We start from the raw sequence: 25,391 nt of genomic DNA, 5'->3' as shown, positions 1-25,391 counted from the left end.
TATAGTGAAGGAGGAGACCGGTAGAACCAGACATGAAGAGGAACAAATAGCATTAAGAGTAAATGATACATTGGTGACAGATAGTGTTGCAGAACTTTTTAACAAATATTTTATAACTGTTACTGAAAAGATGGAGTTGTCAGGTTCAGTAGATGCTGCTATGGAATACCTCAGACCAGACATTTCAAGTAACTTCTATAATATGAATTTGACCCTCACTACCCCAGCAGAAATAATGTCCATCATAAAATCTTTAAAATCAAAAACATCTAGTGGGTATGATGAAATATCAACAAAGTTAATTAAAGAATGTGATTCTGAGCTAAGTAACATATTAAGCTATCTGTGTACCAGTCGTTTATCAGTGGAATATTTCCTGAATGGTTGAAATATGCTGAAGTTAAGCCACTGTTTATGAAGGGAGATAAAGAAATAGCATCAAATTTCCGTCCAATTTCATTGTTGCCAGCATTCTCAAAAATTTTAGAAAAAGTAATGTACAATCGGATTTATAACCATCTTATCTCAAATAACATACTGTCAAAGTCACAGTTTGGATTTCTAAAGGGTTCTGATATTGAGAAGGCTATCTACACTTACAGTGAAAATGTGCTTAATTCATTAGACAAAAAATTACAGGCAACTGGTATATTTTGTGATCTGTCAAAGGCATTTGACTGTGTAAATCACAATATCCTTTTAAGTAAATTAGAATATTATAGTGTAACAGGAAATGCTGCAAAATGGTTCAAATTTTATATCTCTGGCAGGAAACAAAGTGTGTTATTAGGAAAGAGACATGTATCAAGCTATCAGGCATCATCCAACTGGGAACTAATTACATGTGGGGTCCCACAAGGTTCCATCTTGGAGACCTTACCTTTTCTTGTGTATATCAATGACCTTTCATCCATAACATTACCAGATGCCAAGTTCGTTTTGTTTGCCGATGATACAAACATTGCAAGAAATAGCAAATCAAGTGTAGTCTTAGAAAGATCAGCTAATAAAATATTTGTGGACATTAATCACTGGTTCCTAGCCAATTCTTTGTCACTAAGCTTTGAAAAAACACACTACATGCAGTTCAGAACTTGTAAGGGGCGTCCCACGAGTATAGGCCTAATGTACGATGACAAGCAGATAGAAGAAGTGGACAGTGTTAAATTCTTGGGATTACAGCTTGATAATAAATTCAACTGGGAGGAGCACACCACAGAACTGCTGAAGCTTCTTAACAAATCTCTATTTGCAATGCGTATTGTGTCAAACATAGGGGATATAAAAATGAAAAAGCTGGCATACTATGCTTACTTTCATTCCATAATGTCATATGGGATTATTTTTTGGGGTAATTCATCAAGCCAAGCTAAAGTTTTCTGGGCACAAAAATGTGCAGTAAGAGTTTATGCGGTGTGAACTCAAGAACATCCTGCAGAAACCTGTTTAGGGAACTAGGGATACTAACCACTGTTTCCCAATATATTTATTCCTTAATGAAATTTGTCATTAAAAATATATCACTTTTTCAAACCAACAGCTCAATTCATGGAATCAATACTAGAAATAAGAGTAATCTTCACAAGGATTTAAACTCACTTAGTCTTGTACAAAAAGGTGTGCATTATTCAGGAACACACATTTTCAATAACTTGCCAGCAGTCATAAAAAGCTTAACAACCAATGAAATTCAGTTTAAGAAAAGCCTAAAGGATTTATTGGTGGCCAACTACTTCTACTCCATTGATGAATTTCTCAGTAGAACTAACTGATTTGTGTGTGTGTTATTATAACTTCTGCACAATTTCTGTGCAGTAACGTGTTCATTGTAAATATGTGTGTGTGTGTGTGTGTGTGTGTGTGTGTGTGTGTGTGTGTGTGTGTAAATAAGTATTATAGTAGTTGTATTGCACGTTTATTACCTTATAAATAACTAAAAAAACTTTTTATTTTAGATTCAGTGCATTAGTATTTGTAAAATGACTCTTTCATATAGTGTTCATTAAAAAATGACGATCATTCCACTTGGGACCTGTGGAATGGTATATTAGCTTATTTGTTTTAGTTGTAAATATTTGTCATGTATTGTTGTTTTTCTGACATTTTCTACATCCTGGAGGACCCCCTCACTAGGGATCAATTGAAATGAAAGTAAATCCAATCTAATCTAATGTAATAGTAGAGTTTTTTAGTGAGGAATGCCCTCTTTGCATGTTCCAGTCTGCTGTTTTGTCCTTGTTGCTTCATCTGTAATGCTTCATTTTGCCCCAGAATTACCAGGATTTTCCAGCTTTGTATACTATGTGGTCCCCAGTTTTGGTGCTCAGTTTATCGCTGATCTCATTTCCACTCACCATCATTGCTTTCGCCTTTCTTTGGTTTTTCTGTCAGTCCCTATTTTGTGCTCTTTAGTCTGTTGATTCCATTCAGCATGTCCTGTAATTTTTTCTCACTCTGACTTAAAGATAGCAAAGTGATCATCAAATATTGCCAATGATATCCTTTTGTCAAGAAATTTACACCCCTGAATCTTTCTTTTATTTCCGTCATTGTGTCTTTGTGTTACAGGTTGAACAGTAGAAGGGAAAGATTTACATCATTTTAATCTAAGGACTTATTTCTTTAATGTTCCAGTCTTTTGCTCCCTCTTGGTTCTTGTAAGTACTGTATATGTCAAAACTGCCTCTCTGGTGCCTTTAGCTTTCCCAAAGCCAAACTGCTCATCATCTAACAGAGCCTCAGCTTTCTTTTCCTCTTACCTATTTATTATTCTGGTGAGCAAAGCATAAGTTGTTAAGTTGATTGAGTACTGGGTCTCATATGTATCTGCCTATTCTATCTGTGGGATAGTATCGATAGTATTCTGAGAGTTCAGTGGTGTGTCTGCACTCTCATAGATTCTTCATATTGAAGTGGAGAATCATTTTATTGCTACTCCCCGACACCCCAATGAAGCTTGAAATTTCAAAGGAGTGTTTGTCTGTCACTGCTACATTGTTTGATTGCAAGCCTTCCAAAGCTCTAACTACCACTTGATCCCCTATGTCATCCAAATCAACACTCATTTCTTCTTCTGTCACATCAGCAGACAATTTCTCCACCTTATAAACACCCTTGTTGCACTCTTTTTCATGTATACGCTCTCTCCTCAGTGTTAAACTGTGGATTGTCTTCTGTAGTAACTAACAACATTAGTTCAACTTTTCTGTGTGCCAAAACTTTTTTTTTTTGAAGACCATTTACTTTTTGGTTTCTTCATGTTTTTTCAGCTGTTTTGCTTTAGCTTCCCTGCACTTGCTACTGACATCGTAGCTAAGAGACTTGTATGACTGTATTCCTTCCATTTGCAGAGCATTTTTGTATTCTCTTGTTTCCTAAATCAGTGAAGTATTTCTGCTGTTACCACAGGATTTTTGCAGTTGTTTTCCTAGGACCCATGTCCGTCAACTCACCTTCTGTGATTGCGCTTTTTAGGGACTCCCTTTCAACTGAAATACCTACTGTGGTATATATTATCGCAAATTTCAGGTTTTCTAGCTTCCCTGCCACATTTAGATTTCTTACATTCCATGCTCCTGTGTGCAGACTATTACCTTTTCATTGGTTTTTTCAATCTTGTTTTCAAGACCACTCCACCCTTGGCAGTACACTCCTAGAGACCTGAATCTGGGAGAGATAATCATGACATTTTTTCAGTTACATTCAACATTTCCTGTGGATGCACATTATGTGTGTCCAGTGCAGCAATTTCCATTGCATTCTGCATCCTCAAGCCGTTGATAATTTCTATTTCTTCTGCTTGAAGGGCAGTTCTCCACCCCAAGAGCACAAGGGTACTCTGGAGCTGTATGAATCTGTCTTCTTCGATGAGTTCATTGGCAGAGAGAAGTCTTTGGCTGTCACTGCTGATGATTTTTTAAATTGAAAAAGTAACCAATGGTTGGAACTGAACATGGGATCTTTCCATTAGTAGTTGAAGATGCTATCTCTAGACTTATGTTGTAATCTACGTAGTTAATATTCATAATGTTGGCAATGTCTGTTTTATCTGCAATGATTTTGATATTCACTTTCATATTTTTTATTTTGTCTGCTGTTTGTGTGTATTTTATGTTGTTTAGATTAGATTAGATTAGATTAATACTAGTTCCATGGATCATGAATACGATATTTCGTAATGATGTGGAACGAGTCAAATTTTCCAATACATGACATAATTAAGTTAATTTAACAACCTACTTAAGTTAATATAACAACTTTTTTTTATTTTTTTGTGTTTTTTATTTCTTTTATTTTTTTTTAATTTTTTTTTCTTAATTTACATCTAAAAATTCCTCTATGGAGTAGGGAGTTGTCATTCAGAAATTCTTTTAATTTCTTCTTAAATACTTATTAGTTATCTGTCAGACTTTTGATACTATTTGGTAAGTGACCAAAGACTTTAGTGCCAGTATAATTCACCCCTTTCTGTGCCAAAGTTAGATTTAATCTTGAGTAGTGAAGATCATCCTTTCTCCTAGTATTGTAGTTATGCACACTGCTATTACTTTTGAATTGGGTTTGGTTGTTGATAACAAATTTCATAAGAGAGTATATATACTGAGAAGCTACTGTGAATATCCCTAGATCCTTAAATAAATGTCTGCAGGATGATCTTGGGTGGACTCCAGCTATTATTCTGATTACACACTTTTGTGCAATAAATACTTTATTCCTTAGTGATGAATCACCCCAAAATATGATGCCATATGAAGGCAATGAGTGAAAATAGGCATAGTAAGCTAATTTACTAAGATGTTTATCACCAAAATTTGCAATGACCCTTATTGCATAAGTAGCTGAACTCAAACGTTTCAGCAGATCATCAATGTTTTTCTTCCAATTTAATCCCTCATCAATGGACACACCTAAAAATTTGGAATATTCTACCTTAGCTATATGCTTCTGATTAAGTTCTATATTTATTAATGGCATCATACCATTCACTGTACGGAACTGTATGTACTGTGTCTTATCAAAATTCAGTGAGAGTCCATTTACAAGGAACCACTTAGTAATTTTCTGAAAGACAGTATTGACAATTTCATCAGTTAATTTTTGTTTGTCAGGTGTGATTACTGTACTTGTATCATCAGCAAAGAGAACTGACTTTGCCTCTTCATGAATATAGAATGGCAAGTCATTAATATATATTAAGAACAACAAAGGACCCAAGACTGACCCTTGTGGAACCCCATTCTTGATAGTTCCCCAGTTTGAGGAAAGTGCTGATCATTGCATATTATGAGAACTACTTATTTCAACTTTCTGCACTCTTCCAGTCAGGTACGAATTAAACCATTTGTGCACTGTCCCACTCATGCCACAATACTTGAGCTTGTCTAGCAGAATTTCATGATTTACACAATCAAAAGCCTTTGAGAGATCACAAAAAATCCCAATGGGTGGTGTTCAGTTATTCAGATCATTCAAAATTTGATTGGTGAAAGCATATATGGCATTTTCTGTTGAAAAACCTTTGTGGAAACCAAACTGACATTTTGTTAGTACTTTATTTTTACAGATATGTGAAGCTACTCTTGAATACATTACTTTCTCAAAAATTTTGGATAAAGCTGTTAGAAGGGAGATTGGACAGTAATTGTTGACATCAGATCTCTCCCCTTTTTTATGCAAAGGTATAACAATAGAATATTTCAGTCTATCAGGGAAAATGCCCTGTTCCAGAAAGCTATTACACAGGTGGCTGAGAATCTTACTTATCTGTTGAGAACAAGCTTTTAGTATTTTGCTGGAAATGCCATCAATTCCATGTGAGTTTTTGCTTTTAAGAAAGTTTATTATTTTCCTAATTTTAGAGGGAGAAGTGGGTGAGATTTCAATTGTATCAAATTGCATAGGTATGGCCTCTTCCATTAACTGCCTAGCATCTTCTAATGAACACCTGGATCCTACTATATCCACAACATTTAGAAAATGATTATTAAAAATATTTTCAACTTCTGACTTTTTGTTCGTAAAGTTTTCATTCAATTTGATGGTAATACTGTCTTCCTGTGCTCTTGGTTGACCTGTTTCTCTTTTAATAATATTCCAAATTGTTTTAATTTTATTATCAGAGTTGCTGATTTCAGACATGATACACATACTTCTGGATTTTTTAATAACTTTCCTTAATATAACACAGTAGTTTTTATAATGTTTGATAGTTTCTGGGTCACTACTCTTTTTTGCTGTCAGATACATTTCCCTTTTCCGGTTACAAGATATTTTTATACCCTTAGTAAGCCATGCTTTGTTACAAGGTTTCTTATGAGAATATTTAACTATTTTCTTGGGGAAGCAGTTTTCAAATGCATTTACAAAAATGTCATGAAATAAATTATATTTTAAATTGGCATCAGGTTCACGGTACACCTCATCCCAGTCTAACTGCTGTAGGCTTTCCCTGAAATTTGCAATTGTTAAATCGTTGACTGAGCGTACTACTTTGGAGGACTGTTTAGTATTGCTGAATGGAGCTATGTCTTATATTGTAACTAGCTGTGCACCATGATCAGAAAGACCATTCTCAACAGGCTGAGCATTTATCTGGTTAAACTTATCTTGGTCTATAAAGAAGTTATCTATCAGTGAGCTGCTATCCTTTACCAACCGAGTAGGAAAATCAATAATGGGTGTCAAATTGAAAGAACCGAGTAATACTTCAAGGTCATTTTTCCTATTACCCTCTTTCAGAGAATCTACATTGAAGTTCCTGGCTGTTTTTATTTTATATGTAACTAATTGTACCCAGCCATACATTGCTGTAGCCTAGTGCAGTAAAATGGAAAGGAGAAGAAAGAGAAAGCATACATTCCTGGTATGTTTAATTTCACAGTATTTTTTGCTGTTTTGTTGTCTATGCAAAAGAGATTATCTTCTTTGCTGACTCTAGAATATGCGATTGTTTGAGCGAGAAGTAATCTGTGTCTAGATCTAAACCACACAATTCGAAAGATTGGTCATGAGTTTTGTTGATGGTGACTGCAAATGCCATTCAATTGTGGAATTGCAGTCTGCTAAATTGAAGTGGCATATCCATTGGAATCATGTGAAAGTGAGAAATGAGGACATCTTCACCTTTGAATAGTCTTGTTAAGAGTATTACTTCTATGATGTTTCTCATTAAATTTTTTACTGCAGCAATGTGCCATTGCAAAACTTTGGCTGGTTGATATTTTGTGATGTGACAGTTTTGAGTAACAGTACATGCAGTAGCATCCCTGGCAGGTCAAGTGAATTCAAAAATTCTATTGGGTAGTTAATTGCTTCCAAAAAACTGTCGACAGACTTTTATGAGACTGCCTCACGTTGAATGTTATACTGAACAATAGTTTTAAGTTCGTAGATATCTATGTTCTTGGTGCCAATAAAAGTGTGTTCACACAGCCAGTCAGGATTCTTATGATTGGTTTGAATATTGAGAAATGACAGCTCAATTCCACTTCAGTGTCTCATGATATAATTAAATCAAAATGAAAATAAATCTAAGTCTATGAAAACTCAGTTTAACTATGCAATCGGAAACATGCAAATTGACAGCATCTGTCCAGAAGCATGCTGTCCGACACGAGCAATGTTTAGTGTTGTGTGTGTTGCAATTATGTTCATATATATATACAGGGTGTTACAAAAAGGTACGGCCGAACTTTCAGGAAGCATTCCTCACACACAAAGAAAGAAAATATGTTATGTGGACATGTGTCCGGAAACGCTTACTTTCCATGTTAGAGCTCATTTTATTACTTTCTTCAAATCACATTAATCATGGAACATTTGCACTGAAATGAGGATTGACACATTGTTGGATGAACCTTTCGTAGAAGTGTACTCGTGGAGGCCAATCAGCTGCTGATAGTGCTTGCACACGCTGTACGTGGTACGGAAACAACTGGTTCTCCCGTAGCACTCTCCATACAGTGGCGTGGTCAACGTTACCTTGTACAGCAGCAACTTCTCTGACGCTTACATTAGGGTTATCGTCAACTGCACGAAGAATTGCCTCATCCATTGCAGGTGTCCTCATCGTTCTAGGTCTTCCCCAGTCGTGAGTCATAGGCTGGAATGTTCCGTGCTCCCTAAGACGCCGATCAATTGCTTCGAACGTCTTCCTGTCGGGACACCTTCTTTCTGGAAATCTGTCTCGATACAAACGTACTGCGCCATGGCTATTGCTCCGTGCTAATCCATACATCAAATGGGCATCTGCCAACTCCGCATTTGTAAACATTGCACTGACTGCAAAACCACTTTTGTGATGAACACTAACCTATTGATGCTACGTACTGATGTGCTTGATGCTAGTACTGTAGAGCAATGAGTCGCATGTCAACACAAGCACTGAAGTCAACATTACCTTCCTTCAATTGGGCCAACTGGCGGTGAATCGAGGAAGTACAGTACATACTGACGAAACTAAAATGAGCTCTAACATGGAAATTAAGCGTTTCCGGACACATGTCCACATAACATCTTTTCTTTATTTGTGTGTGAGGAATGTTACCAAATGAAAGCACTGGCAGGTTGATAGACACACAAACAAACACAAACATACACACAAAATTCAAGCTTTTGCAACCAACGGCTGCTTCGTCAGGAAAGAGGGAAGGAGAGGGAAAGACGAAAGGATGTGGGTTTTACGGGAGAGGGTAAGAGTCATTCCAATCCCGGGAGCGGAAAGACTTACCTTAGGGGGAAAAAAGGATGGGTATACACTTGCACACACACACATATCCATCCGCATGCGGCTTTTGCTTGTCTTTTCAACTGTCTGTGCTACTTACATTGTACTTAGAAGGTTTTCAGTGCTTTTAGATTGTTTGTTACCTTAATGTGTCACTTTGTTCTCATATTTCCTTTTTGAACCTCTGCTTATTTTGGAAAATTTTGCATTTTCTATTAGTTTTTGGAACTGCTGTACTGAAATAATATTGTAAATAAATACTTTGTAAAGTATTGTACTTTTCATTTGTTTCCTTGGTCTGAAATATATCTGCCCACTGTTCTTTTCTGTTTAAATACATTGATTATTTGTTGTTGGAAATAGACGAAATGGTTATAAATATTTTTAGGTACTCTTGTATCACCTTACCAGTTCACTGATTTCATCACTTGGATGCAAGAACTGCATTTGAATCCAGCAGTAATCACAGCCATGAAAGCAATGATGGCATTTCCTCTGGCATATCATATATCCAATGGTGTCCGTCACTTGGTAAGTAACTATATGTATTTATATCATAAAGTGATAAAACTTTACTATTGGTTTTGACATTATTGGTAGCATACATAAATCTGCATCTATTCATGAACAACACAATTTATTTTGGAGAAATGAGCCAGTTATGCAACAAAAGGTACAACTAAAGCAGTATAATAGTTGTTTGAGAGAAAATAAGCATCTGAGGAATAAGAATCAAATAATGCATCAAACCAGTCTCAGGACTGAAGACCACAACAACAACACAAATATAAAATTAAATCGAGAGAACTGTATGGTGAGGTCACATGGTGGTTATTGTGAAAACAAGTCCTTATACCAGATATAAGGAACATTGTTCAGTGTGTACAATTTATTGATTCTGTTTCATCTGATTGTTTTACTCAAAATGAAATTTTATACAGTATGTTGCAAATTGTTCCTGCTAGAACACCCAGTAAGATTCTCTTCATTAATTTTCCAGGAGCTTAGCACACTGTTTGTAGTGCAAGTTTTTGTACTTTACACGGTTAAAAACCATGAATAAGACAATTGTTGACTTGTGGGATACATGTAGTGGAGCAAAAAAAAAAAAAAAAAAAAAAAAAATTTCCCATGTGTTGTGGAACTACAACCCATGTTCTGTCACACAAGATACAGGGTGAATCAGGAGGAAAGGTACATGCTTTGAGGGGTGATAGTATTAGTGATTCTGAACAAAATACTTCATATGGATGTATACCATATTCCGAATGGTTTTCCATATAGAACACATTTAATATAACTTTTGTACATTTTTCTTGAATAACGCGAAAACTGCATCCTTCAGAGACAATGTGATGCAGTACAAAATTAAACTATATTAAATTTCCTACAAAAAAGGTCCTATTCATTTTTTTCTCTAGAGCTAATGGTTTGTGCAAAGAGAGCGTGAGAATGTTGAAAAACGTGCTCCACACGCATGCGCTGTAGCTTATGTAGTTTTTGTAGGCCAATTTGAGGTAGTTTCCCGACTTGATAGACCACAAATGTCCCCTGTCAAACTGTTTGTCTCAACTTGCTGCCTCAAATTGGCCCACAAAAACTATGTAAGCTACAGGGCATGCGCGTCGAGCGAGTTTTTCAACATTATTGTGCTCTCTTCGCACAAACCGTTGTTGTTGTTGTGGTCTTCAGTCCTGAGACTGGTTTGATGCAGCTCTCCATGCTACTTTATCCTGTGCAAGCTGCTTCATCTCCCAGTACATACTGCAACCTACATCCTTCTGAATCTCTTCGCACAAACCATTAGTAATAAAAATGAATAGTGCCTTTTTTGTAGGAAATTTAATATAGTTTAATATTTTACTGTGACACGTTTTCGCTGGAGGGTGCGGTTTTCGAGTTATTCAAGAAAAATGTACAAAAGTGATATTAAATGTGTCCTATCTCAGAAAACATTCGGAATAGGGCATACGTCCATATGAAGTTTTTTGTTTAGAATCATTAATACTATCACCCCCTCAAAGCATATACCTTTCCTCCTGACTCACCCTGTATAATCAACTTTTCCCTTCACATATGATTAAATCATCTAAATTTTGTTTTTTCTTTTTAGGTTTGGGATTTAGGAAAGGCACTGACAATAAAGGAAGTGTATTACACAGGGTATACTATGTTAATTGCAGCAACAATTCTGACAGCATGGCTACTGTCACTGTAATATAAAAAGTCTTTCCTCATAACAGTCACACTGGAAGTAGTGCTTGGGGTAGTGTGCTTAAAGAGTATGCAGCAGCATTTATTTATGAGGAGAATGTGTGTAAATCTGCAACACTTTTATGTACATAACTGCTTTGCAGGTTCTAACTCCAATATTATTTTAAAATATTTGTGAATTCAAGAAACCGTAGTATATGATTATGTAATGGCAGGTATTGCTTAGGATAATAAATAATTCACTAATAAAATTTACAAGTCTTTCTTTGTTTCCATAGCTAGGCCGAAAATTTGTTATTTCCAAACAGCCAGTACAAGTAAAATTGAACTTTATGCGGATAGCCAAGGGCGAAGCACAGTCACTGAATTTCAAAGTAAAAGCAGTCAGAATTTAATTTCATTACACCTATGGGGCAAGCCAAGACTGACAGTAACATGCCAAGAACAAACACAGCACTGGAAGCCAAGTAGATGGGCAGCTGCATGTGATAACGAGCCAGAGAGCTATAAGATATCAACACACAAAAGGGGCCTTGTGTATTCTGACAATGGAGCCGTTGACATGGACCACAATTAAAAATAACAGGAAGACAGCACATCTGGTTAAAGAGAGAGCATGGGACGAAAGGGAGAAACAGAGATAGCCTTCTTGTGGGGCCAGCATTGGATCGTCTAAAGCCAATGAAGGGCTTAGGTCACAATGTGTGACCATATTGAGAGGAGCAGTCTACTCCTGCACTCAGCCTGTCAGCCTGTGAAGAACTGCTGAACAATAGTGCAAAAATACAGCCAATAAGTTGGTGAAGGGGGGGGGGGGGGGGGGGTATCGAAGGGGAAAATGTAACAAACTTGGGAGCAGGGTGTTCAAGGGTAACAAACAAGGCATTAGAGAGTTTATTGAGACTGAAGACACAGCATTTTAATTAGTTAAGCCAAAGGAATACGAAGCATCATTGAAATTTGTTAAAGATGAAATAGATTACTATGCATGCAAAATATTCTAAGCAAAGCAAGGGAAAGGTGAGTGATCTTGTTGTGGGCAAGCAGAATTGGTGAGATGCAAAGAGATTTCTGGGAAGCCGTAATTTGAATTACAAGTCAGGAGAACATGACAGGTGCTGTAGTGTTGGTAGACTCGTTAAGATGAGCTTGTTTTATTCAAGGCAGAAGAGGAACTGAGAGGTTATGAGTCTGAGGTGAGTCGAGAATCGGACGAGGAAATAGGTCCCCAAGAAGAAAAAATAATGCTGTTGAGAGTGGAAGGCAAGGTGCCAGGAGAGAGTGAAAGGGAAATGATGAAATTACAGAAGCAACAAAGAGTAGAGCATTTAAATGCCGAGGAAAGGAGTGCATTATTGGAAGGGTGTACTGAGTATGGAGACATTTTACATCCAGACTGTTTATATTTTAGAATCAAATAAATATGTTTTAAAGATAAGTATGGAAACATTAGAGAATTTATTTTTATTTGTACAGAGTACTTACACTACAGAGAGAGATTGCTGATAGGAAAGGAGAGTATGAGATATGAAAGGAGAGTATGAGGTTTGTTAAAAAATTCTGGAACATTTGTAATTTTGCACCAGTGGTGTGTTGGAGCGAAATGCGGTTGGCATCATTGCACACACCTGTTTTTAATGTGTATGTCTGTTAGTTATTGTTCAGTACTGTATTGAGTTAATGTTGTATCAGACAGTTTGCAAATTTCGAGATGGCAGAGTTAGAGGAGCAAAGCATCTCCATTAAATTTTGCGTGAAACCCAAGAAAACCTTTACAGATACACACCAAATGATGCAGGAAGCCTACGATGATGAGTGCTTAAGCTGTACTCGGTGTTATGAATGGTTCACATGGTTAAAAAATGGCCGGACTTAAGTTAAAGATGGTCCTCATTCAGGATGCCTTTCGATGTATCTCAACAATGTTCACGTCAGGAATGTCAACAAAATTGTGTGTGCCATGTGAAGACTGACTGATCGAGGGATTGCAGGAAAATGTAACATTTCAGTTGGATCAGCAGAAAAATGTAACATTTCAGTTGGATCACTTCATGAAATCCTGACACAGCATCTCAGAATGCATTTTGTTGCTGCCAAGTTTGTCCCAGGGCTCATGAAGCAATACCAGAAAGACCTTTGCCTCATAATCTGTGAAGAGCTTTTGGATCGCGTGAATGAGAATGAGATGTTCCTTAAGAGAATCATAACTGATGATGAGATTGAATCTACCATTATGATGTTGAGACCAAGGTTACATCTTCATAATGGAATGGGAAAGGTTCTCCAAGACTAAAACAAGCTTGTCTGGTCAGGCCAAATGTCAGAGCCATGCTGACAGTTTTCTTTCAGTTTAAAGGATTATTTCATCATGAATTTGTGCCACAGGGACAAACTGTTAATCAATGGTACTATCGGGACGTGTTGCGACACCTGCAAGATAATGTGAAAAGGAAATGACGTGAAATGTGGCAAGACAATTCATGGCTTTTGCACCAAGATATCAGACCTGCACATTCATCCCTGTTGGTGGATAACTGTTGCACAAAAAAAGAAATCACTGTGTTGCCTCATCCTCCGTACTCTCCAGACCTGGCCCGTGCACACTCTTTTCATTTCCATACTTGGAAACCCCATTGGAAAAATGAAGATATGCAACGATAGATGAGAAATGAAAATTCGCAGGTGGTGCTTCTCCAGCAAGAGGTGCACCAAGACTGCTTCTGGAAGTGGAAATGGTATATCATTTGTGGAGGAGAGTATTTCAGAGGAGACCATGAACAATAAGTAAAAGACAAGCGTAGAAAAATTTTGTGGACAAAGTCCCAAAATTTTTTGAACAATCGTCGTATGGTTACACACAGCCAGAAAAAGAATTCTTGCTGATAGATGAGTCCAAAAAGCAATATGCAAAACTTTCAATGGAGTAGTTGAACTGCAAAGAATTAAGTAAGAAGTGGCAGCTGTGCAGAAAGTTCTTTGCATTATTATCAACTGTTGATCATGAAGAATACAAAGCAAAACTGTTGCAACCAGTGAAAGAAATTCCAGAACACTGCATGCGTAGAATAGTTGCACTGAACCAAAGCATTTGGACAAAACCAGTATTGTATGGTTATACATAGAACCAAAAGCACGATTAACAGTTTTATGTGAGAAAGAAACTCCTAAGGATCTACTAATGAAGGTTGTAGGTAAAATAAGATTTAATAGTAAATGTAAGGGTACAGAACAAGAATATTTGGAGAAACAGATAGTGATCAACAGTAGCATAATCAGTAAAGATATAATACTATAAATAAATCTAGAATTTGATTGTTGTATTGTAAATGAGGAAAAGAAAACCATTTCAGAGTTAAACTTAGATTTGCTGTTAGAACATGTAGTAACTCAATCACTACAAATGTTAAGTGAGACATTAATCATACTATTTATAGTAATATGTGGTTGTAGACAGTGTAAATGTTGTAAAGAATGTTTTAAGATTATGTGGAAATATTTCTGATTGTTGTGGAATGATATGTATACAAAAAGCTATTGTGAATCAGTGTGCTTAAACCAGTTTGGTCCAGAGATTGCTCAATAGAGAGACTGAAGAAGCAGATATTTACGAAAAGTGTGCAAAGGATCAAGGCGAGTCAATCTTTTAGAAACAGACATTAATATGAAAAGAAATTGTAAAATATGTGAGTAAAATGTACGTGTTTCAAAGAAAAAATGCAAGTAACAGTAAAAGTCAATGAAACAAGTGAAATGAATGTACTTGTAAAATAAATAAATGTAACTCATGAAACAAAACGTCAATGTTTTAATGTCAATATATTAGGATCAATGTGTTAATGTCAAACGTCATTGTTTCAGTATCAGTGTTTTCATGAGTTGATGTAAAAGTATTAATGCCAGTGTACTAAGACACTGGATAAAGTGCAGTTCAATCAACATATGTAAAGAAAGCAAAGCAAACGAAAAATCTGTAATGTAACTGTGTCAGATGTAGGCAAAAGAATCAGAATTGATGCTACTCTGAAGAGTAATGCCAATTTCCTTAGCAGGGAAGGTGTTGCAGCCATGAGCCAAGCCAAGTCTGCCAGTGAGATTTTAGGAACAAACTGGGGAAAATGTTAATAACGCGGGCAGCAAGTGAAGGCATAAAGGCTACAGTGCCAGAAGCCAGCCAGTCTTGTGCCAGGTAGATGGGTGCGTGATAATGAGCAAAGAGCTATAAGGTAACAACACACAAGAGGGGGCCCCGTGTATTCTGACGATGGAGCCATTGATACAGACCGCAATTAAAAATAATAGGTGAGAGAGAGAGAGAGAGAGAGAGAGAGAGAGAGAGAGAGAGAGAGAGCACCTTCTGGTGGAGATAGCACTGCATCATCAAAAGCCAATGAAGAGCTTAGGCTGCAGTGTGTGACGGTATTGAGAGAAGCATCTCTACTCTTCCACTCAGCCTATGAAGAACTGCTGAACAATTGTGCAGAAATACAGCCAATAAGGTGGGGAGTGACCTTAACACTACATCACACCAGGTGTAGGCAGGGTCAAAGGAGAAAATGCAACAAAACTCAGGAACAGGGCGCTCTGTGGGTGGATGTGTGAGAGGACAGGAGCTGCAGTAGCCATGGGACTCTTGAGTTTAGTTGTGTGTGTTGCATTTGTTAGAACAACTGGAAAGGTCTTTGTCAGTCACCGTCTCTGTATCGGACTTGGCCACAATGGGAGCATCTCAGCTGGAGCAGTTAGGATTTAGTTGCTTTATTTCTGAATAAATCTCACATTTTTCAACAGTTTTGGAGATTTACTTAAGTTACCTCCCATCCTTTTATCTTTTACACCAGAGAATGTATCATCTTAGCCAGGTCAAAGTTTCCCTCTCATTACGGCCAACCAGTTAAGCCTTCTGTTACAAACTGTGTCGCTCAATCCCAGGAAAAACCCAAGTCTGTGCCTGACAACTTGCGTAGTAATGCCAGGTGTGAAATTCAGTGCAGCTACATCAGTAAGTCTGTTAGATTTCCTAATTAAGTAGTTAAAAGTTATCCATTTTTCTGGAAGGATCGAACAATGTTGCGAAGAATGAGGAAAAAATGATCTGACTTAAAAGAAAACTGTATGAGCTGAGAAGATGTGTCATTGTTTATTCAGTGCCACATTGACCTAACTTGTGAGAATGGTCATTTGTATACATGTCAGAATGGTCCTGTGGATACAAAGAAGTAGAACGTGGGATTACAGAAAGATGAAATACATGTAGGCAGTTTAAAAATGCAATATTTGTGGACATAAGCAAAATTGGGAAAAGGTTCCACATTACACATGGTTTTCACCTCAGTAGACGAGGGAAATGACAGTAGAGTGGAATCAGCTCCTTATCTATACCAGGAAATTCTAATCTCCCACCAGGCAACTGCAACCCAAGGAATACCACGGACGGTGATACAACCAGCTTTAACTGTCGTGAACATACCAGTATAGAGCAGGGAAACATGTAAAGCCTGTGTGACAGCCTGATGAAAGTTAAGTTTACTGATATGACCCAGCAATTTAAAGATAATCCTCCAAAATGTTAAAAGCTACAAAATAAAATCCATGATCTGGACACCATAACATGTATTAATAAACAAGATGTTTAGTTATTATTGAGCAGTGGTATTCTAAAGAAAAAATTTTCACTATGCACATGTTGACAGCCAATCTTTGCTCAGCTTTCAGTAGGGAGGTTGTGTGCATGTATGGAAAGTGGTTCAAGGATGGTGAAAACACTAAGTACGTGAGAACATGTTGGATGTTCGTGCTTCATCACAGAACTTAGAGGTTGGAGAGTTGGCAGCTTTGTAAAGCATGGTAGGTAGTGATCTGTGGCAAATGCAGTGACACAATAAAATGCTGGTACAGGCACAAGTGTTATGGAGCACATCCAAAATGACCCATACACATTCCCATGTTGATCCAATAACATCGTCAGTTAAATTGCAGTGCGCAAAATATTATCGATCTTGGATCAAAGGAAGCATGTCACTTGGTTTGACGAATCGCATTTCCAGGTCGATGGCTGTGTTTGGGTATACTGACATCCAGCCAGAGGGTTACATGAAACATGCACTGCATCACGGATGTGCTATTGGTGGCATTCACCGGACTTGCATGGGACCAGAGGTAGTAATCAAAGGCACCACGACAGATGTGAATGTTATTGTTAGGGACTGGAAAATGTAGCATCTATTTATGGCAAAATTCGCATCTATTTGTGGCAAAATTCGTATGTATTTTTTGAATGATTAGATGCACTAATGTAAAAGGCTATCACGCTACATTAGTGAAGACGAATAAAACCTCAGTTCTTTGAAGTTTACTGTTGAAAGAAATTGCTGATTGGGAACTTTTTGACTGGATTGTTTGCTTCTGCAAAAAGTTCAGCACCTTTTTGTTCTTAAATGGGCTTGGTTTTCTGGGTTGGCAGTATTCAGGCTTTCATGAATGACTGTTCTGTTGAAGAGCAGCAGCATTTTCCCACCTGTGAGCTGAATGCATTGCCAAATGAAGGAGTTTCTGGACATTACTTGTCTTTTCCTGCCCAGTTCGATATTAAAACATCTGTGGACTATTAATTTTGACCTTTCGTGGGCTGCAACCCATGCTTGACAATGCTACAAATTGAACTGACAAGGTATTTGGCATAGAAGTAGGATCGAATGTCAGTAATTCTCTTTTTATGTAAGGGGAAAGATTTCACCGCAGTTGAAAAAAGTTATAGATTTCATTTTCCAGTCACTATAGTGCAGCGTGCGAGCATTATTCACTATGGTGTAAAGTGTAAATGAACTAGAATTTTGCCCGTGTAACGAAACAGGCTGTATTGGGTCATGTGAAGTATCCAATACAGCAGGTTTCGTAGTATGCAATACATGCTAAAACAGATGTGTGTAGTGTATGAGGACACTTAGTGAATTAGGTCAGTTAGTGCGACAGTGAAATAGTTTTGACGAAAACGTTAAACTGTGCCACAGACCAATTAATGTATATTCTTAATCAGGTAAAGTAATGTACAGTTACGATAAGGCATGAATTTCGGGATATTTGGAAGAGAAAGAACAAGTTCTGGAATCAGTGTATAAAGGTTAGTAACCATTTTCATTCAGTTTTGTAATTATAATTCAATTACTAAAATTCATTGTTTACCATAATGCAAATTACCTGAGTAAACCATTAATTTTGGGAAAGCTTAACATTTATGTACCTTTGCAGGTCAGGACAACATATTCTTATGGAAATCACCAACTAAAAGTCTGTAATTAAAGTTGTAATTAATGTTTCTGGAACATGCTATAGAGAAATTCAGTGCAATGTCCACATACAATATAACCCCGCTTTTACGTTCATGGAATTAACGTTTTCCCGCTGTTTATGACATTATTTATCACTCGCTTCAAATTTCCTATGTTCACAATGTTAATTTGCACCTGTTTTTATGTTAACATATCCATAATTTTCCCATGATTTATGTTTTGTGAAATAATGTTCATGGAGGAAAAAAACTGGCGTGTTTGACATAAAATGACGCAGGCACAGCATTTGCCTTCTAGTAGTGTTTACATGCGTTATATGTTGAACTTTCTTGACACCAGGGTGCTCCACTCAGCAAATCTTAAGTTGGAAAAAAAACGTTATTTGTATCCTGCCGCTGCCAACCACAACTCGGCGTGGTGGCTTACTGGAGTAAGTGTTTCGATAGAAGACGGAAGAATGTGCAACTTCTGAGGAACATTCATTTGTTTTGAGTCAATACCAACTTTATCTGTCAGTACTTTGTGCAACAATAAGTAATACCCTTACTTTATTGTATCCGCACCGTTTCTGCGTTTACTTCATCCTGTGATAACGATCACATACAGAGGATATCCATTTTCGAGTATTTGTAGTTTGCTAATATATGGTAGTTTCCATTATGGTTCGTATACTTCACCAGAAGATGACAAGTATGTCATTCGTCGAAACGTCGCAGTTTGAAGACACCGCACCCGGCTGGAAGCCCGAGAACTCTTCGCCACGTTGTTCGCTATCTAAGTTTGGCAACTCAAGAAGCCTGTTCCTACAACTGAAGTGAGTCGATTTCGGTCAACACAGCTACTCTCGACAACTGCTGTGCGAAGAGTTTGTGTTTGTTACTTTGTGTGTATCACGTAGCTTGTTATAGCGTTTTGTGAAGTGATCAAAGTCTGTGGTTAGTTGTTTCTTTCACATTGTGGTTTTCTGTCACAGTTTAGGACAGAAAATACTGGTACTGCCAAAACAGACAGGAAAACCCTTTCTATGGAAGAAAAAGTCAAAATTTTTGAAAGAGTTTATGTTCACTGTCTAACACGTGTTGCATTAGCGCAGAGTTCAGGAATACCAGTACCTACATTGAACACTATTGTGAAAAACAGAGAGACTATTTTGGAAAATGTAAGTAACAATGGCCCAAATTCCAAAAAAATGAAATATGCCAGCTATTCGAAATACGCAGAACTGGAAGAAATTACAAAGAACTGATTTCAGGCAGCACGTGCAAGGAATATTCCAATAAATAGTGTGATGTTGCACGAAAAGGCACTGAAAGTCGCCAACGTACTTAGTATTGAGGACTTCATAGCATCAAACAGGTGGATAGATAGATTCAAGAAGCGGTACAATGTAGTGAAAAAAAAACTGTATGTGGCGAAGAAAACAGTATGGACATAAAATCTGTTACAGAATAGCAGAGTGGTAGGTTCCAAGAACTTTTGAAACAGTATAAAGCGAAGGATATCTTGAGTATTCATGAAACAGGTATCTTTTACAGCTTATTGCCAAATAAAATGCTTGCCTTTAAAGGCAAAAACTGCCATGGAGGTAAACACAGCAAAGTTTGCATGACAGTAATGTTAGGCACGAACGCGTATGGTTCCGAAAAAATTAAACTGTTCGTGATTGGCAAATTTAAAAACATAAAAACACTACCAATGAACTACATTGCCAACAAAAGAGCATGGATGATGTCAGAATTATTCGAGAAACAATTATAATTGTCTTGATGCAAGAATGGGTACTCACAACAGAAAAATTCTCCTGTTAGTGGATGGTTGCCCTGCACATCCCAGAAATATAAGCCTACGTAATGTGCAATTAGAGTTTCTGTCACTAAACTGCACAAGCAAATTACAGCCTTTGGATTTGGGTATCATATATGCCTCCAAAACACTCTATAGGAAGGCGATTGTCCAGAAGGCATTAACTTTGATGGAAGTTGGGAAAGACCCAGCCTCCTTTAAAGTGTCAATTTTCGATGCTTTGCATTATATTGCGAAGGCATGGACAGAAGTTGTGGCGGCCACCATCTCCATGTGCTTCTGAAAAGCGGGATTCATTGAAGCCAATGACTGAAATGGATCTGACACACCAGATTTGAGTGTTGGTGACAACGGTGAAAAACTGCTTACTTCATCATGGGAAAAGTTGCCGCTTCAGCATCTGGTTCACAATTTCTTACACATTGATGATGATGTTGTCACTGTGGAAAGTGTTTCTGTTGACGAAGTTATCAACTTTCACACACAAGAAAATGCAGAAAGTGTCAGTGACAGTGATAGTGATAAAGTTCCCTCACTTGCAGTGGAAACAATTAAAAAATGTATTTCATCTGCAGATGCCAATGACAAAGTTTTCCATTGTGTTTATGAACTCAAAAACCACATTGAAAAAATTCATCAGACAAAATTAAAACAACCCACAATTTTGGATTTTTTTGCCAAAAAGTAGTAACTACTGTACTCATTTGTTAACGCTGCATTTATAGACCTTCCAGATTAAAGGTCAGTATAATAAATATAAATGGCATATTAATGTTTTGTAGATGTGTGCTTAAAATGCTTAAGTGTAGTACGGTTTCCTTCACTGTAATTTTGGCTGTGGATACAGACTGATCTCTATCACAACCCCAATGTCTACATTGATTTGAAAATGTCAGTTTGGCTGGGAGCTGACTAAGTCAGTGAGTGTGAAATAAAGGCTGCAGTGACAGATTGATCTGCAGTGTAGTGCCATATTTAACACACTTTACGATATTTCATGCACCTATATATACAAAATCAAAAACAGCAAGGTAAATGGCCGATTCTGTATACATCTGCTGACATCACTTTCGCAGCAAAGTTACACTAAAAATGATGCAGTTTAGAGAGATCTTTAATGCAGTATACACTTGACGTGCACATTTCATAGGCATCAAATGTAAATACTAAAACTGCCAACTGCATCACTTTAGCTTTGCAAACATGTAAATCAACTTGGCAGCCACATGGTTTGCATTATTTTTAATGCAATTTGTTGTGCTAAAGTGTTGGTGAACGTCATGTCATTTGCTAAACATAGCACTAAATTCGGATAACCTTTAATAAAAATAAATCTTCACTGATGAGTATTTTTTTGCTTATTATCTACATATATCACGGCTTGGGTAGCTCAGTTGGTAGAGCACTTGCCCGCAAAAGACAAAGGTCCCGAGTTCGAGTCTCGGTCCGGCACACAGTTTTAATCTGCCAGGAAGTTTCATATCAGTGCGCACTCCGCTGCAGAGTGAAAATCTCATTCTGGAAACATCCCCCAAACTGTGGCTAAGCCATGTATCCGCAATATCCTTTCTTTCAGGAGTGCTAGTTCTGCAAGGTTTGCAGAAAAGCTTCTGTTAAGTTTGGAAGGTAGGAGACGAGGTACTGGCAGAAGTAAAGCTGTGAGGACGGGGCGTGAGTCATGCTTGGGTAGCTCAGTTGGTAGAGCACTTGCCCGCGAAAGGCAAAGGTCCTGAGTTCGAGTCTCGGTCCGGCACACAGTTTTAATCTGCCAGGAAGTTTAAGAGAATATTCGTTTAAACTGGAAACATAACCTGATTCAGAAAGACAATTTGTATCATAAATAATGTTAAAAGAATGGTTCATTAAGTTTTTGGAACATGATTTAAGGATTTTGTGATGTATGTAATTATTCCGCATTTTAGCCTTCAAATGTTGTAAAAAGTCATTTTCAATGTTTGAATTGTAATTTTGATGTTATAGAAATATTACCAGCTCAAAATTGTTTCATAAAATCACATAATTAATTAAATTATGTAAAGATATTCGAGAATGTTCTGAACTGAATAATAAGAACTTAATTGTTAACTGTATGTATATTTCAGAATTTCACTTGTAAAAGATCTTTAATTTCACAAATATGAATTATCATTGTACTCATTGTAATTTCTACGAAAGCTCTGTAATGTCAGTTTTTGCTTGATTAACTTATTGCAATTGTACCATTAAACATGAAATAACGTAATAATATCAAATAATGTAATTGTTAAAAGATTTATAAATACACCATGTCTAAAGGCCTTGGGGCGGAGTGTGGTTGGAGTACTATCTGGTATGTTCTGGTTCCTGGTAAGTTGTGACAGTCAGCTGTTGTATATATGTGTGTAAAAAAGAAGTGTTGTCAACAGATTAATTGGTGTACATCTGGTAGTGACCCAACACTTTCTGCAGTGAAGTTATCACCTCCAAAAACGTGAAATATGATATGATCAGCTGTACTTCATTAAACCTGAATTGATGGGATTGCTGCGTTAGATTTGGTGAATGGAGCTGGTATGAGAATTTACGTTAGATTTGACGTTGAAGCTGGGCTTCTGGACCTGATTACACTTTAACTGCCAGGCAGGAGGGGAGAGGTGCAGGGAAACAAGCCCCACCTCCCTTTAGCAGGGTAGCAGCCTACAGCAGGACTAACACATTGTAAGGGTGGTAATTGAAGTCCATGATAGACCAGGATCAGTCGCTTCACTTTTTTCAAAATAAGAAAAGAAAAACCATGAGCAATGCATGACATAAGGCGTTCGGAGATGGCTACACACAATTGCTTGTTGTGTTAACGACATAGTTCAGGTCTGACTTCTAGCGATATCCAATATGACCGCAGTTCAAAACATGCACCACCTAGTTTGGCACATTAAAAGTTTCCGCATTATACCATCTTTTGAGCTTTTGTTAACAAACAAATGTATGTGTTTCTTCGTTGTAAAATGCTAGTTGCCACAGCTGAGTACTATTGCATTGCATTACGTGGCGTAGATCTTCAATAGACCTTTCAACCGCCCACAATTGGCATTGCGCCAGATCATTGTGCACACTGATACATCGTTGCGTTCATACACTTTCTATTTTGCAAACAGGTTCTTACGCGCATTATCTTCCTAAACTGGGCTTCGCTAGATTATGTACAATACCAGTAACTGAAAACTGGTTACATTTTTTATGTTTATATGTATAAAATAAAGCTATTTCAAACTGTCTGTGATAAAATAGCTCATATGGGTACAGTTCGTTGTGAAATAGTGTCTATTAAATAATTTCATGTTTTTGCATTTTGAGGCAGAATTCACATCTATTTTGCATTTATTGCAAAATGCAAATTTTTCCGGTCCCTAAGTGTTGTGGACCTGATGCATCCCTTCCTACTTGATGTCTTCCTTGATGGTGGTGGCAACTTCCAGCAGGATAACTGTCCATGTCACAAGGCCAGAATCATGCTACAGTGGTCTGATGAACGTGATAGTGAACTCACCAAAAAAATTTGCCATATCTGAACCTGACTGAACAAATCTGGAACACTATCGGTCACTAGTGCTTGGCCTACACACCACCTTCTACACCTACACTGGTAGTTGGCAAACCACGGCGAAGTGCATACGTTATGAAATTGTGTGACGTATGCATACACATCTTGTGCCATTTACCTCTGGGAACCTACCAAGGACTCGTCAAATTCATGCCAAGCAGAATTCATGATGTGTTGGGTTTCAAAGGTGGGCTAACATGCTATTAGGAAGATGGCCACAATGTTGTTAATTTCATGTTCTGTGGATCATTTTGCATGATAAATCATAATTATGTGGAACAAGTCATTTGACATTAATTTTCTTTGAACTTATACAGGAAACATCATCTTAATTTCCTACCTCTTTGCAATTTATTCAGTTTTAATCTACAGTTCATAACCAATAAATTGTGGCCTAAGTGCACATCTGCCACTGGAAATGTCTTAAAATTTAAAATCTGGTTCTGAAATCTGTGTCTAACTATTATCTAATCAATCTGAAACCTTCTGGTGTCTCCAGGTCTCTTCCACATATACAGGAGAGGTGGGTGATCTGCTCCTGAACTGCTTCAGAGAGCAAGTTCCTTCTAAAGGGTTAGTGATGGGTGACTTGGAAAAAAGGAGCATTAGTTCCTCTGATCCAAAATGTCTCTCTGGAGACATTGGTGAGCAGAATGAATATTCTGTGGCAGGCTGCTGCAACAGTGCCCCACATAACATGCTGAAGGGAATATGTGTTCAAGTACAGATTTGCATACCTTACTAATGTGTGCAGTTTTCTCATCCAAGAAAAGAATAGAACAGAATATTGCATTAAAGCAGAAAACACTTTGCACCTTATACTGTGTGTAAATGATAAACTGTTTACAACATACCGCAGTGGTGTAGACGAAGTCAAGAAGCAACAATTTGATATAGGACTCTTGTGGTCAAGTTGGGAAATGATCTCAAATTGGCAAAAATAAATAAATAAATAAATAAATAAATAACCTATCTAAGGGGCAGCATGTGCATGTCACTCAGGATTTTTCAATATCCTCTCACTCTGATTCCAAAGGGACCACTCACTGCGGCTCAGTGCCAGATCCCGATCGCCAGCCAAACCCGTTAATTTCACATTGCATGCACTGTTTTTATTTATTTATTTAACCTGATCAGAGTAATGCTTTCAAGACAACTCTTAGATCAAGCCAAGGTTTCAAAATTTTTTACATTACAGTTACTTAAAAAAACCATAATATTTTTAATATGAGGTGTTATCTGCCGTTTGCGTGTAATAGGCATTTGCCTGTTACATCTTCTTGGTTGAAATTATTGACCTTTCCACCTTTTTCTCCATCTTCCTAAAGACCTTACGTCCACTGGGTAATAATTTGGGTATTCTGTCATTTTCCATTCTTGTGGCGTAGCCTGTTCAGTTGTTCCTTTATTCCTTAAGCTGTTCATTTAAGTTTTTGTTCCCTGCTCTTCTCTGATGTCAGCATTCATTCTCCCGTTAATCTGTGTTCCCAGCTACACTTCTTGGGAGTCGCGCCTCCAGTGCTTGTATTCTTTATTCATTTTTTCTTCAGTCCATATTCATTTCCAGATGTCATAGTAGGTTATGACATTGTTTTGCACAATTTGGGTAGAGTTTCCTTTCTTTCTTTAGTTCAGAAGGTTCTACACAATTTCTGTTAATATAATTAAATCAATCTACTTTCCTTTGTATGTCCATTTATAAGATAATATTTTCTAATAGATTGAACGAATTTATGCTTTCTGGGAATTAGCTTCTTCCTTGAAGATACAAACAAATTATACT

General features: G+C 37.3%; 1 protein-coding gene across 2 annotated transcripts in view; it reads left to right on the top strand.

Moving 5' to 3' along the window:
- LOC126458217 (succinate dehydrogenase cytochrome b560 subunit, mitochondrial-like) overlaps positions 1 to 11,167 on the top strand; it is a 100,741-nt gene extending 89,574 nt beyond the window's left edge. Inside the window, exons 3-4 of one of the 2 annotated variants that reach the window (XM_050095114.1) lie at positions 9,114 to 9,256; positions 10,839 to 11,167. In XM_050095114.1, coding sequence (XP_049951071.1) covers positions 9,114 to 9,256; positions 10,839 to 10,943 — 248 coding nt within the window. In that variant the 3' untranslated portion in view covers positions 10,944 to 11,167. The remainder of the gene's footprint in view (positions 1 to 9,113; positions 9,257 to 10,838) is intronic. The other variant, XM_050095113.1, reaches the window with a different exon arrangement.
- Positions 11,168 to 25,391: the final 14,224 nt, after the last annotated feature.

The sequence above is a fragment of the Schistocerca serialis genome, chromosome 2 (genome assembly GCF_023864345.2).
Source record: "Schistocerca serialis cubense isolate TAMUIC-IGC-003099 chromosome 2, iqSchSeri2.2, whole genome shotgun sequence".
Taxonomy (NCBI): Eukaryota; Metazoa; Arthropoda; class Insecta; order Orthoptera; family Acrididae; genus Schistocerca; species Schistocerca serialis.
The sequence above is the reverse complement of the archived record's forward strand: the minus strand, read 5'-3'. Positions and strand labels throughout refer to the sequence as shown.